This window comes from Mastigoproctus giganteus, chromosome 13, assembly GCF_048544385.1.
Source record: "Mastigoproctus giganteus isolate SK-2022 chromosome 13, ASM4854438v1, whole genome shotgun sequence".
NCBI classification, from domain to species: Eukaryota; Metazoa; Arthropoda; class Arachnida; order Uropygi; family Thelyphonidae; genus Mastigoproctus; species Mastigoproctus giganteus.
In genome coordinates, this window is record NC_143587.1 from 39,129,848 (window position 1) to 39,146,115 (window position 16,268).

Below are 16,268 nucleotides of genomic sequence, written 5' to 3' on the forward strand. Positions count from 1 at the left end.
GATGTAAAAAGCCATATACAATTGGAGAAGAATTAATTAAGCCTTGCTTGTTACAAGCCTGTGAAGAGGTTTTGGGAAAACAGGCTGTCCAGAAACTGAAAGGAATTCCTATCCCCTAACACTGTGAAGTGCAAAATTGAAGACATGGCCGAAGATATTGAAAATCAAGTGATTGCACGTGAAAAATTCTATGTTTTATTCAATTCAATTTGACAAATCAACAGACATAGCTAACAAGGCAGTTTTTCTTTGTTTTGTGAGGTTTGATTGCCAAGGAGAATTAAAGGAAGAACTCCTCTATTCGCTAATCTTGTTGGATAGAACAACAGGCTCTGAAATTTTCAATGCACTTAATGGTTATTTCCTGAAACACAGTATTGAATGGAAGAAATGTGTTGGTATATGCACAGACGGTGCCGCAAGCATGACTTGACATCGTTCAGGAGTTGTTGCAAAAGTGAAAGACGTTGGACACCCAGACATCTTGTTTACTTATTGTATTATACATTGTGAGCAACTTGTGGTGAAAAGATTATCTCCAGAACTGCATCAGAGTAATCTGAATATATTTGCAATCTGAATATATTTGCATGAAGTACTCTCTGGTAAAATTGTAATTAAAATTGTAAAAGAAATTTGCCATAAAGCACTCAGTTCTTGAATATTTGAGGCACTTTGTGAAGAAATGGGCTCTCAGCATACTCATGTTCTTCTTCAGGCTGAGGTGAGATTGCTGTCGAGGGGCAAAGTACTAACTCGATTGTTCGACCTGAATAAGTCTAAGTTATTCTTCCAGCAGCAAAATAATTCGAGGTTCCATGATCTCTTGTCCAACAATGATTGGCTAGCCAAGCTTGCATACCTGGCAGATATTTTTTCTCTCTTAAACAAGCTGAACATGTCCTTGCAAGGACAGCTTACGGACATGTTCACACTGTGAGGCAAAATGGATGCATTTCAAAGGAAGATATTGCTGTGGCAAACGCAGTTGGCTGAAGAAGATCTGCAAATGTTCCCAAATTTTGATGATTATATGAAACAGGAGGATGTCAACCGACAGGTAATAACTCTTGTTCGATTGCACTTCTTTCACACTCACCAACTCTTTTGGTCGTTATTACCCAAAGGAAGAGGACCCCAGACACGGAAATACATGGATAATAGATCCATTTTCGGCGAAAATCGAGGATAGTAATTTGAACATGAAAGAAAAAGAAAGCCTAATCGATCTATCATCCGACGACAGTCTCAAAGGTAAATTCCATTCATCCCTAACAAGTTCTCATTTTTGGCTTTCCGTAAAAAGTGAGTACCGAGTGCTGAGTGAAAAGGCCATAAAAATTTTAATTCCATTCGCAACTACTTATATGTGTGAAAAGACATTTTAATCAGTTACGGCAATTAAAAACAAGTACCGCTATCGGCTAGAAATACAAATGGCTCTCCGTGTTGCAGTAAGATCATTGGAGCCAAAAATCCAACAACTTATTTCAAACAAGCAGCAACAAATGTCACACTGATTATTTTGCTATAATTAATCCTTTATACACCTCTATGTCGAAGTGCAGTCGATATTTGGCCGACCGGGCTAGCCGAGTGGGTAAAGTACCTGCCCGGCAACCCAAAGGTCGCGGGTTCGATTCCCGCCTCGGGCTTGGATCAAAGTACTGCAAAAACCTTGGGAGGTGCAATATGGCCACAGAAGCCGATGCGCCAACAACTACCAAATCAAAAAAAAAAAAAAAAAAAAAAAAGTCGATATTTGATAACTGTTTCTGTTAATTCTGATTTTAATAAAATGAAATTTAAAATGTTTTTTTGCATTTTTCATAATGAATATATCTGCGTTTATTTATTATACTTTTTTTATCATTATAGTAGTTGTTGGTGACTATTGTCAGGGAAACGGGGAACATGCTTTGTAAAAAGGATAGGTGGAATAGGACCAGGGTATGTCTGCCAGGGGCAAAGGTTGATGACGTTGTAGAGCGATTATCATCTTTTAAGGGCACAAAAGGTGATATAGTTGTACACGTTGGCACTAATAATATTAAGAGTAGGAGACCGGCAGAATTACTTAACAAGTACAGGTCACTGTTGAACAAAAGCCGAGAATTAGGGTTGAATTTGAAAGTGTCTGCAATACTGGCCAGACACGATAGGAGGGAGTATATGATGAGAGCCTTGTCGATCAATTCGGCCCTGGAGGGATTGTGCAAGGCTCAAGGGGTAGAATTTTTTTCAGCCTGGTCTGTACTTGTTAACAGGAGAGACTGCTTCTACAGGGATGGGATACACTTAAATAGAAAGTGTGCAAGAATTTTTGCTGATGCTGTCGAGGCAGTGTTAGGTGGATCGGAAAACTGCTAGTTGGGGGGGATGCAAGGACTAATAGATTAACAGTAGCCACTGGCAGAGGTGGAAGTGATTCTTGCACTGCTTCTATTGAAATGAGCAGAAGCCTGAAAAACAAGATGCAGGATATTTCAGAGACTGCTGGGAGTCATTGCGGTACAAGTAAACACATGGGTTGTGTTAGGGTAGCTAAGAATAGGAACAGGTGCATGCATACTTGCGTGTACACCAATGCTAGGAGTTTGGTAAATAAATTTGATGAATTTGAGGTATTGCTCAAAACATCAAAGGCAGATATTGTTGGGATATCAGAGACGTGGTGTCACACAGATATAAGGAATGCGGAACTGGAATTTGGGGAATACAATGGGTATAGAAAGGATAGACAGGACAGGAGGGGAGGAGGGGTTATGCTATTAGTTAAGAAACACATAAAATCCAAGGAAGTGAAGCCAGTCGACATCGATGGACAGGGCAGTGTCGAGTCAGTTTGGTGTGACATAAGCATAGGGAAATCAAAATTGAGAGTAGGAGTGTGCTATAGGCCTAATGACTCTGATGAGTATAATAAGATATTGTACAGGGAAATGGAGTGGGCCAGTAAATCAGAGAGTCTTATAATGGGGGATTTTAATTTCCCAGATATTGACTGGAATTTGTGGATTGGTCACTCACACACTAGCCAGGCTTTTGTGGATTTATTGGATGATTGTTTTCTACATCAGCATGTTCGTGAGGCAACAAGAGGGAGCAATACTCTTGATCTGATTATCAGTAGTGATTCTTCATGCATTAAGAATCTGCAGATAAATGAACCACTAGGTGGCAGCGATCAGTGTGTTGAAGTGAGATTTATTCAAGGAGGTAACTACCATCAGAGGTAAAGGGAAGGGTTTTTATTTTCGTAAAGGCGACTATGATGGTCTGAGACAGTATTTAAATTCTATACAGTGGGACCAACTGATGATGTTACCAACAGCAAACTCAAAATGGGAAGCATTCAAGGAACTAATCTTGGAAGCTACCAGGCTTTACATACCAACTAAGAAATATTGTTCAAAGTTTAGGCCTAAATGGTTGTCAGATGAACTAATGAGACATGTGGCAGAGAAGAAAAATGCATGGAATACATACAAATTAATGGGCGACATGGAAGCCTATGATAGATATAAGTTGGTCTGTAAACAAATCACAAAGGAGATTAGGCAGGCAAAGGCAGACTACGAAAAATCTTTGGCAAAGGATGCAAAGAAAAACAGAAAAGAGTTCTTTACTTATTTAAACTCAAGAAGGAAAGGGATGAATCAGATTGGTCCACTGGATATTGATGGTTCAACAGTTGAGGATCCTGCTCAGGTGGCTAACAATCTAAACGAGTATTTTGCATCTACATTCACGCATGAGGAGTTATTCAGGAAGGAGAATGACGTAGGTAAAGTAGACATTGGCAGTGAGCTAGATGATTTTGTAATAACTGAGAGGAAAGTGGAGGAGAGATTGTTGAGGATAAACATAAAAAAGGCATCTTGGGTGGATGGGATCTATCCAGTTATATTAAAGGAGGCAGCAAAGGAAGTAAGCAAACCCCTAGCCATAATTATGAGAGCTTCTTTGGACTCAGGGGAGGTACCCATAGACTGGAGATGTGCAAATGTAAGCCCAATTCACAAAGGAGGATCAAAGGCTGACAAGTAATTATAGACCTGTTAGTTTAACTTCTGTTCCAGGAAAATTAATGGAGGCACTGGTTAAAGAAGCACTGCAGGATCATCTAGACAAGAATTCAGTTATAGCTCAGACGCAGCATGGTTTTGTTAAGGGCAGGTCTTGCCTGACCAATTTGATTGGATACTAAGATGTAGTCACAAAAGAACTGGATGCAGGGAATAACTTTGATATTATATATTTGGATCTTAGAAAGGCTTTTGATACTGTTGCACATGGAAGACTGCTGCACAAATTGGAGCAGTGTGGCATTGGAGGGAAATTGCTGCTATGGATAAGGGGATGGTTTAGTGGCAGAAGACAGAGTGGTAATCAATGGACACTGCTCAACGTGGACTAATGTTATTAATGGAGTTCCTCAGGGTTCAGTGTCGGGTCCGTTGTTTTCGGTGTTTATGAATGATATTGATGATGGTATATCGTTTAATGTCCAAGTTTGCAGATGATACAAAGGTTGGCAGGGTTGTTAAGGACACTACTGACACTATGCTGCTGCAACAGGATCTGGAAAGGTTGAACAGATGGGCTGAGAGGTGGCAAATGAAGTTTAACATTGACAAATGTAATGTACTACATATGGGAAACAGTAACCCCAGAGCAACGTATCAACTCTGCGGTACTACACTGACAGTGGTGGAGAATGAAAAGGACCTGGGGGTAATTGTGCAGGCAGATATGAAGTTCTCTGAGCAGTGCAGACGAGCTGCAAGAGTAGCTCATGGTGTCTTGTCAATGATATACAGGAATTTTTCTAGCAGGGATAAGGAGGTGATTATTCCCTTGTATAAGGCAATGGTTAGGCCACATCTTGAGTTCTGTATACAGGTCTGGAAGCCTCATTTCAAGAAGGATGTAGAGCTGCTGGAACGGGTACAGAGAAGGGCAACAAGATTAGTGAATGGAACAAAGGGTTGCTCTTACGAAGAAAGGCTTAAGTTTTGCAAATTACAGAGTCTGGAGACTAGGCACCGGCGGGTGGTCTGATAGAGGTGTATAAGGCTTTGAATGGTTTGAGCATGCTCAATGCCAATGGGATTCTTCCTCTTGCTCAAAATAATCACCTCAGAGGGCATAAATTCAAATTGAGGAAAGACAGATGTAGGATAGACGTGCGGAAATTTGCCTTTAGCCAGCGGGTGGTTGGTTGGTGGAACCGACTTCCATCATTTGTTGTTGAAGTTGATAGCCTAAACAAATTTAAGGCTCAACTGGACAGGTATTTCGAACGAACGGAGGGGTGAAATGTGAGTGGTGTGTTTTCTTTTTTTTTTTTTTGTCTGATGCTGAATAAGCTTGCTTTCTTGCATCATATGCCTCTGCTAATGCTAATAAGGCCATTATATTATTAATTATATTAACAATAATGATATCCAATTTTTTGCAAATAACTTGGAGTGCAAAAACAAGTGTAAGTACCATTTCATATTTAGAATGTTACTTTTATGAAAAAAATCATTGTAGTGATCCACGGGATTCAAAATTTTGAGTTTAGTGGTCCGTGAGGTTCGAAAGGTTGACGACCATGGGGTTAGACTACCTCTTAACAAATTGTGCTGTGACTGCAGTATAATTGCATGCTTGTCCAGATGGTCCTGCATTACTCCTTTAACCGGTGATTCCACTATTTTTTTTCTGGAACAGATGTTAAGCTAACAGATCTGTAATTATTCATATCACCCTTTGATCCCCCCCCTTTATGAACTGAGGATACATTCACACATCTCCAGTCCATAGGGACCTTCCCCTAAATCCGAGGCTGCTCGCATAACTTTGGCTAATGGTTTGCTTACCTCCTTTGCTGCCTCCCTAAATATAATTGGATAGATTCCATCCATCCTTGGGTGCCTTTCAAGTTCATCTTTAACAATTTCTCTACTTTCCTTTCAACTTTCACAGTCATTTAGCTCCTCATTAGAGTTGGATAAACTTCTGGCATCCCTTCCTCTAAAGAATTTCTCACGTAGTAGTGGTAATCGTGCATGTGATGCAAGAAAGCAAGTGTATAAGCTTATGTAGCATCAGCCAAAAAAAAAAAAAAAAAAAAAAAAATTCACACAACCATTCCCTCTAAATGTTTGTCCATCATCATCATCAGCCACTTTCAATCCACTGCAGGATGAAGGCCTCTCCAGCAACTTTCCAGTTCCTTCTGTTTTGAGCACTGGCCATCCATTTACTACCCACAAACTCGTGAATTTTATCTATCCCTCTCTGCCTTTGTCTTCCAGGTTTTCTTCTAGTTCCTCTTGGGTACCATTCTGTCATTTTCTTAGTCCATCGGTCATCATGTCTTCGAGCTATGTGTCCTGCCCAAGACCATTTTAGTTCTTTAGTTTTGATAAGAATGTCCTTTACTTGAGTTTGCTGCCTAATCCATGTGTTTCTCTTCTTATCTAACAGTCTGATTCCCAATATAATTCGTTCCATTCTTTGCTGTATAGTTCTCAGCTTCTCTTCCATTCTTTTGATGAGTGCCCAAGTTTCACTTCCATAAGTCATGGTGGGGAGTATACATTGGTTCATTATTTTACGTTTCAGACAAACTGGGATATTGCTCTTCAGTATGTGACTATATTTCCTGAATGCTATCCATCCAAAATTTATTCTTCTCTTGACTTCCAGCCATTTATTATTATTACAGCTAATAACTTGTCCCAGATAAGTATATGACCCCACCTTTTCAATTACTGCTCCTTCAATCATTATTTCCCTTTCTGTGGCATACTTGTTCATCATTACTTTTGTTTAAGCCATATTCATCTTTAGTCCAAAATCCTTACTAACTGATTAAGATTTTCCTCTAATTCTTTGGGATCGAGGCTTATGACCACAATGTCATCTGCAAATCGTAACTGGTTTAGGTACTCTCCGTTCACATTGACTCCTTTCTGCGACCAGTCTAATCTTCTGAAAGCTTCCTCAAGGGCAGCAGTAAACAGCTTCAGAGATATTGTCTCCTTGTCGAACTCCTTTCTCGATTTTAAATTTCGTCTACTGTCTTTGTCTAGTCTAATAAAGGAGGTAGCATTCTCATATATTTTCTTCAAAATCATAATATGTGGGGTATCTATGCCTTGTCTTTCCAGTGCCCAAAACATTGCCTTATGCCGTATGGAGTCAAATGCCTTTGCATAATCCACAAATGCCAGGCATAATGGTGTTTTATATTCATTTGCTTTCTCCATTAGCTGTGATATTATGTGAAGGTGATCCATAGTTGAGAATCCTGTCCTAAAGCCAGCTTTCCCTTTCGGTTGATTCTCATCAAGTATTCTTTCTAATCTGTTAGTAATGACCCTTGTGAACAACTTGTAGATGTGGGATAACCAGCTAATTGGTCTATAATTTCCAATTTCTGATTTATCTCCTTTCTTATGCAACAGAACTATGATTGCATTATTCCACTGCTTAGGCGTTACACCTTTTCTAATGCACTTTGTGAAGAGCCTTGCACTTCACAAAGTGCTTCATCTAACTTCATCTTCCCCCGGCGCTTTCTGATTCTTAATTTTCTTCAATGCATGTTCTGCCTCATCAGGAAGAATATCGAGTATGTCGTATGTGTTCCTAATTTGCAATCCATCTTCCCTACTGCTGGCATCATTCCCCTGCTCCTTGTATAATTCTCTATAGTAGTCTTCTGCTGTTTATAAGTACACCATCGCTCTTCTTCAGCTTCAGTATCATTTGTCTTTCTGTATTACTGCTCATGGCTGCTGATTTAAATCCTTTGTTTTCCCTTAATACTTGTTCTACTTTTCTTGTGTTAAATCTTCTTATGTCCTATTTGTTGTATTAAACAGCAAATAATATCCCAAAATATGGATACCCTTCCATCTTTAGAAGGTATGTACAATTATACATAATAAACAACACAGCGTTTGTTTTTATATTCAGCTCATATATCTAGAGCTGCATGATTTTAAAAAAAACTTAGCAATATAGAGAAGGATACATATTTATTTTCCACGGAGATTAATTACTATATTTAATAACCACTTGAAGTTAATAATATAGTTTATTAAGCTTATTGCACAAACTTGGGCTTAATAAATTATATTGTTAAATTCATGTGGTATAAAGAGTGGTTATTAAATATAGTAATTAATCTTCATGGAAACTTAGCAATATCACATACAAGAAATTTATTGAATTGCTCCACAGCACAATTATCTTTCCTATATAGATGCATTAACTGTCTATTCATGAATGCTAAAACAAGAAAACTAAAAGATTATTAATATTAAATGAGAATCATTAATTCTGCACAATGTTAGTAAGGGTACCTGACCAAATTCCTCTTGATTAATAAATACTGACATGTTCTGAACCTTACAAAGGCTTTGAATCCATTTAAATCAAATGAGATGTATTTTGGTCCCTTTACAAATTGATGAAGTTTTACTGCCGTCACCTTTACAAAAGTAAAATCCCTTCCTTTGACAATAGTTGTATTTTCAAGAAAATTCCACATCAATGCACTGTGAACATTGCTTCCTAGTGGAATCCTTTATCCGAAGATGCTTAATGCACAAAGAGTTACTGCTGATAATCAGCAGTGCCTTCTTTGATGTCTAATATGCTGATGTTAAAAAACAGTCGTCCATTAAATCCAGAAAAGTTCTGTTACTGTTTGGTGACCAACACAATTTCCAGTCAATATATGGGAAGTTAAAATCCCCCCCCCCCCATTATATGACATTCTGATTTACTGATTCACTCTGTCTGTATAGGTATTCATTAATACTCATCTCAACCATTTGGTCTATAACATACTGCTACTCTCACTTTTGTTTTTGAATGCTAATATCACACCTGAGCTGGCTAAATGTTCCACTGGCAGCTCATATCAGCCTTTGATTTTATGTACTTCTTAATATGTTTGCTACTACCTATATTTGAGAGTTTGTCCAATGTGCCATAATTTTAGGAATGTTCAAAAACATCAACATTCTGTCATTGTCAAAGTAAAAGTTTGGAATTCATAGCTAAAAGCAAACACCTTTTATGCTGTTCAATAAATCAGAACAAATCTTAAAATTTTATAAAAAGCTTATTGAAGCATCGCTGCAAATAGTTCAGTCATTGTGCCAATATTGAGTTGGTTAATTTTATGTGCCTTTACATTTGTCACTCATTTATTGATCACCTAAGAATGACCACATGTGCATTATGGTTCAGTGCTTGGGTGCCTTTTGAACTCATGTATGTATGATGGTGCATTTCTAGTATCATTTAATGCTCCTCTGTGTAAAGGCAATGAATGTGTTAAGCAAGAATATAATCCCCCCTTCCTGCCGTGTCTCTCCTTTCTGTACACATTGTACTTATATTTAAATTCTGCATCCCCTATGTCTGAACAATACAATATTTCTTATATCCCTATAAATGTCTGTAATCTATAAACTTCAAATTTGTCAAATTGATTTACTGTACTACTAGCAACACACATACGAGTTTATATATATATATATATATATATATATTAAATGTAATTTTAAAATAAGGTTCAGTGGATGAAAAATTAATAAGTCAGGTATGACTTATTAATACACTTTAAAAGTGCAAAGCAGCATTAAAGGATGCAAAAGTATATATAAGTATGTATGAATAGATATATTAGATAAAGTATGCATAGATGGAGGTGAAAATTACACAAAGTGCCAGTGACTAGAAGAGTAAGGATAGTAGAAAAAGAAGTATAGTAGATATGTAAAAGGTGAAAGAATGTTAATATCCTAAAAGTTATGATGAATTAAGAAAATTATGGGCTGAATTACAAAGCCAATAGGAGGCGAGTAAACTGTGAAGTAAAATTATTAATAATAAGGTAAAATATAATACAAATAAATTAAAAGGTGGTAGACCTGTCATCAGATATTAGTGTTAGCATTAGTAAAGGCATACAATGCAAGAAAGCAAACTTATGTAGCATCAGCCAAAAAAAAAAAAAAAAAAAAAAACCGCTCCCATTTCACCCCTCTGTTTATTCCAAATACCTGTCCAGCTCAGCCTTAAATTTGTTTAGGCTATCAACTTCCACAACAAAGGGTGGAAGTCTGTTCCACCAACCAATTACCCGCTGGCTAAAGGCAAACTTCCGCACATCAGTCCTACCTCTGTCTTTCCTCAATTTGAATTTATGCCCTCTCAGGTTATTATTCTGAGCAAGAGGAAGAATCCCATCAGCATTGAGTATGCTCAAACCATTCAAGGCTTTATACACCTCAATCAGATCACCTCGCAGGTGCCTAGTCTCCAGACACTAATTTGCAAAATTTAAGCCTTTCTTTATAAGAGCAACCTTTTGTTCCATTCATATATGGGGGGATATATTTAGATAAGTCGAATACAGGTAAGGCAGATATGCAGAATCTGATGCCAGCTAAATTAAATATTGATACATGGTCAGGTATTTCATCAGGGGACTACACCTGATGAAATACCTGACATCAGGAACTGTTTCCATACTTGTCCTATATAGTAGTAGAAGAAAGGTGAAATGTCAAAAAAAAAAAAAAAAAATGAAATGAGCACATTCTTATACAGTATGGACAAGGTAGTCCCAAACTCTTTATCTAAATATATCCCCCCATATCTAATTTTCACCTCCATCTATGCATACTTTATCTAATATATCTATTCATACATATTTAACACGTACACACTGGTGTGCAAAACTTAGGACCAACACTATTTCTAAAGGTTATGACCACAAAATCTTTACTTAAGGTACTCTTTACTGATGAGAGTAGATTCAGTCTCAGCAGCGATTGTGGACGTCAGCTAATCTGGTGAGAGGTTGGCACATGGTATCGCCCTGCAAACATCACTGAGAAGGATCGATATGGCGGTCGAGGTGTTCTTGTTTAGGGAGGCGTTACCCTAGATGGACGTACACAACTCTAGAACTGGAAGGCGGTACTGTAACCAGTGCACACTACTGTACTGAGGTAATCCTGCATCTGTTCTGAGGTGCTGTTGTCACCGAGTTCATATTTATGGATGATAACCCCATCGCACTGCAGCTGTTGATAGGCTTTTGGAAAGTGAGGACATTTTTCGTATGGATTGGCCTGCCCATTCCGCCGATCTAAATCCCATCAAACACATATGGGATGCTCTAGGTAGACGCCTAGTGGCACGTTCACCAGTTGAAGATGGCGCTGACAGAGGAATGGACGATGTTACCGCAAGAACTTATCAACAACATTGTTCTAAGTATGGACAGGCGGTGCAAAGCTTGAATCAACATTAGGGGGTGACCATATCTCCTACTGAGGACCACTTCTTCCCTTTGTTCCATCTTTGGTAGTGGTGTGTGTGTGTGTGTGTGTGTGTGTGTGTGTGTGTGTGTGTGTGTGTGTGTGTGTGTGAAATTTAGGATATGATGGGTTAAAACCGGGAGTAGTAGTGAAAATATTTATTAAAACATACATATATATTGAAATAATAGGATATGATGGGTTAAATTATTACCATAGGACATTTCATGTGAACAGTGATAACACTATTACTAATTGGAAAAAAAATTGTGAGAAATATTCAGAAAATTGGATGTTCTGTAATAATTAAATTTGATAAAAACATATATGCACCCTGAAAAACACGTGTTTGGCTGACAAGTTGATAATCTGGATATATTTTCACAACTGTCAGTTTTTTAGCTAATGTTTCTAGGAATTTTGATTATTCATGATTGGTATCTAGGTAATTTTCCACATCTCCAGACAAAGATGTATATTGTATGTTGCAAATTAATGTTCATAAAAAATATACATTCTACATTTAATTTTCTCCCACCTTGTTAGTCTCTAAATATGTTTTAGTATTTTAGTAGACCTCTGTGGCTTTAAAGGAAAACAATTTGCATACGGAATTTTACTTTAGTCTGTTGTTGTTATTTGGTTTTTTTAAGAGCATTAGCAACTAAGGCCATATTGCTCCGGGGATATGCGATGGTCATTCACTGACCTTTCCGCATCCTCCGTATTTGGTGATCACGGGCTCGAACCCCAGTCTAATCAAGAAGCGTGTGCTACGCACTGCTGCTCCTGGCTACGGAGGTGCCGTATTAGTCTGTTGTATCACAAACTAAAACCTCTGGTAAGTTATCAAGAGGAAATTACTGGAAACTCATCAAGTTCCATTATAAAATGTATTTTTATCATGATTTGAGGTTCTCATAACCCTCAAGACCATTCTGAAGCAGTTAGAAATATTTGCAATGGCAGATGGTTATAAGATATCTGTTAAAAGTAGATATACATCACCACTCTCACCTAAAACAGATAAGTTGTAAAATGTTTTTTTTGCCTATCATATGAAAGGCATTAATACTAGTTTTAAATAAGACAAATTTGATTACATTTTCAAATTATCTTTCTTTCTCTTTAGCCTTGTTCTTATTAGACAATGACAGTGAAGTGTATTTATGGCAAGGTTGGTGGCCTGAAGGAAAAGAAGATGGGGATAATGTTGCAACAGGCTCTGCCACAGTTCGTTGGAATGTTGATCGTCGCTGTGCAATGGAAACAGTCCTTAATTACTGTCAAGGTATTTATTCAGAAGTGTTTTGAAGGTCCTTTACCATCTTAATTTATGGCATTTAGTTCAAGTAGTTTAATGAAAAATGTAAAATATTCTATATTGAAAGAAAGGTGGAACTTGAGGACTTATTGGTTCCTCTCATGTTAATTCTTATGTGAAATATGTTTTGCATAGCATCACAGAACATTTTTGTTTACATTTTTTAATACTTTTAGAAAATAATGCTACATTCCACCGTTGTTTTGTATCGTTATGTTTTTCTTTCTGTGTCTCTGTCTGGTGACACTATTGTACTTCTGTCAGCTGTGCTTATCCCTAAGTCAACCTAAAGTTACTAATGTAATTTTTTATTGAATAAGATTCATCTTCTTGATGTTAATCAAGAAGATTTATTCTTACTCTTATTCATTGAAACTCAGAAGGCACTACTGTGATTTGTTTTGAGGCTATTTGGCTCTATCATCAGATGGGACTTATTGGTTCAAAGTCCAATTTAAACAAGCAGCCAAGTAGTGTATGGAAGAAAAACTTCTAAATGAAAATTGTAACTTTCATTGTGTAATATATCTGAATCCAGCAGATTAAAATTGGTGTGCTTTTTATGTGTAGGTATTGAAATGGTTTTAGAAAACAATGCTACTCTGCCTTAATTTTTTTTTTTTTTTTTTTTTACACCAGTGTCATGCAAATGTTTTTGCCCGTGCATATCTTCTGGGCACCTCCGTAGCCAGGTGGGAAGGAGCAGCAGTGCGTAGCACACGCTTCTTGATTAGACCGGGGTTCAAGCCCGTCACTACCAAATACGGAGGATGCGGAAAGGTCAAGGAATGACCACAGCATATCCCGGAGCAATATGGCCTTAGTTGCTAATGCTCCTAAAAACCAAATAACTAACAAACAACAAACAGCATATCTTCTGGTTCTTAACCTTACCAGCAGAGCCTTTCTGATCAGTAAAATATTCTTGTCTCCAATGCAGGAAAATAAATAAATGAATTAATAAAATATAAAATGGAGAAGGTAAATATAATAAGAACATTTAAGAACTGATAAAATACAAAGAGCTGAAAGTGATAAAATACACAAAATAGAGACTAGCATTCAAGCTTCTAACTTTGAGAGTTCAGAAAGAAACACTTGTTCCTAATTTATATCTACCATATTTTGTGTATTTTATCGCTTTTAGCCCTTTCAGAAAAGATGACTTCTTATGTCTTCTTATATCTTAGAATGAGCAGAAGCCTGAAAAACAAGATGCATGGTATTTCAGAGCCTGCTGCGAGCCATTGCGGTACAAGTAAACACATGGGTTCTGTTAGGGTAGCTAAGAATAGAAATAGGTGCAGGTATACTTGCGTGTACACCAATGCTAGGAGTTTAGTAAATAAATTTGAAGAATTTGAGGTATTGCTCAAAACATCAAAGGCAGATATTGTTGGGATATCAGAGACGTGGTGTCACACAGATATAAGAGATGCAGAACTGCAATTTGGGGAGCACAACGTCTACAGAAAGGATAGACAGGATAGGAAGGGAAGAGGGGTTATGCTATTAGTTAAGAAACACATAAAAACCAAGGAAGTGAAGCCAGTCGACATCGCCGGACAGTGCAGTGTTCAGTCAGTTTGGTGTGACATAAGCATTGGGAGATCAAAATTGAGAGTAGGAGTGTGCTATAGGCCTAATGACTCTGATGAGTATAATAAGGAACTGTACAGGGAAATAGTGGGCCAGTAAATCAGAGAGTCTTATAATGGGAGATTTCAATTTCCCAGATATTGACTGGAATTTGGGGGCTGGTTACTCACACACTAGCAGGGCTTTTGTGGATTTATTGGATGATTGTTTTCTACATCAGCATGTTCGGGAGGCAACTAGAGGGAGTAATACTCTTGATTTGATTATCAGCAGTGATTCTTCATGCATTAAGAATCTGCAGATAAATGAACCACTAGGTGGCAGTGATCACAGTGTGCTGAAGTGGGATTTACTCAAAGAGGTAACTACCATTAGGAGTAAAGGGAAGGGTTATTGCTTCCGTAAAGACGACTACGATGGACTGAGACAGTATTTAAATTCTATACAGTGGGACCAACTGATGATGTTACCAACAGCAAATTCAAAATGGGAAGCATTCAAAGAACTTATCTTGGAAGATACTAGGCTTTACATACCAACTAAGAAATATTGTTCAAGGTTTAGGCCAAAATGGATGTCAGATGAACTAATGAGGCATATGGCAGAGAAGAAAAATGCATGGGATACTTACAAATTAACACATGACACAGAAGCCTATGATAGATACAAGTTGATATGCAACCAAGTTACAAAGGAGGTTAGGCAGGCGAAGGCAGATTACGAGAAATCCTTGGCAAGGGATGCAAAGAAAAACAGCAAAGAGTTCTTTACTTATGTAAACTCTAGAAGGAAGGGGATGAATCAGATTGGTCCACTTGATATCGACGGGTCAACTGTTGATGATCCTGCTCAGGTAGCTAACAAACTAAATGAATATTTTGCATCGACATTCACACATGAAGAGTTATTCAGCGAGGGGAATGCCAGAGATGTATTCAACTCTGGCAGTAAGCTACAGAATCTTGAAATAACTGGGAGTAAAGTGGAGGAGAAACTGTTGAAGATAAACACAAGAAAGGCACCCCGGGGTGGATGGGATCTATCCAGTTATATTAAAGGAGGCAGCAAAGGAAATAAGCAAACCCTTAGCTATAATTATGAGAGCTTCCTTGGACTCAAGGGAGGTACCCATAGACTGGAAATGTGCAAATGTGACCCCAATTCACAAAGGAGGATCAAAGGCTGACACAAGTAATTATAGACCTGTGAGCTTAACGTCTGTTCCAGGAAAATTAATGGAGGCACTGGTTAAAGAAGCACTGCAGGATCATTTAGACAAGACTTCAGTTATAGCTCAGACACAGCATGGTTTTGTTAATGGGAAGTCTTGCCTGACCAACTTGATTGGATACTATGATGCAGTCACAAAAGAACTGGATGCAGGGAATAACTTTGATATTATATACTTGGATCTTAGAAAGGCTTTTGATACTGTTGCACATGGAAGACTGCTGCACAAATTGGAGCAGTGTGACATTGGAGGCAAATTGCTGCTATGGATAAAGGGGTGGTTGAGGGGAAGAAGACAGAGTGGTAATCAATGGACACTGCTCATCGTGGACTAATGAGGGACTCCACTAATGTTATTAGTGGAGTCCCTCAGGGCTCAGTGTTGGGTCCATTATTATTTTCTGTATTTATAAATGATATTGATGATGGTATATCAAGCTTAATGTCCAAGTTTGCAGATGATACAAAGGTTGGCAGGGTTGTCAAGGACACTACTGACACTATGCTGCTGCAACAGGATCTGGAAAGGTTGAGCAGATGGGCTGAGAGGTGGCAAATGAAGTTTAACATTGACAAATGTAAAGTACTACACATGGGAAACAGCAACCCCAGAGCAACGTATCAACTCTGTGGTACTACACTGACAGTGGTAGAGAATGAAAGGGACTTGGGGGTGGTTGTGCAGGCAGATATGAAGTTCTCTGAGCAGTGCAGACGGGCTGCAAGAGTAGCTCATGGAGTATTGTCAATGATATACAGGAATTTTTCCA

General features: G+C 38.0%; 1 protein-coding gene across 1 annotated transcript in view; it reads left to right on the forward strand.

The window, feature by feature from the left end:
- Positions 1 to 16,268, forward strand: part of LOC150075981 (uncharacterized) — a 701,253-nt gene that overhangs the window by 651,903 nt on the left and 33,082 nt on the right. Inside the window, 1 exon segment of the mRNA XM_090387465.1 lies at positions 12,478 to 12,636. Coding sequence (XP_090243591.1) covers positions 12,478 to 12,636 — 159 coding nt within the window.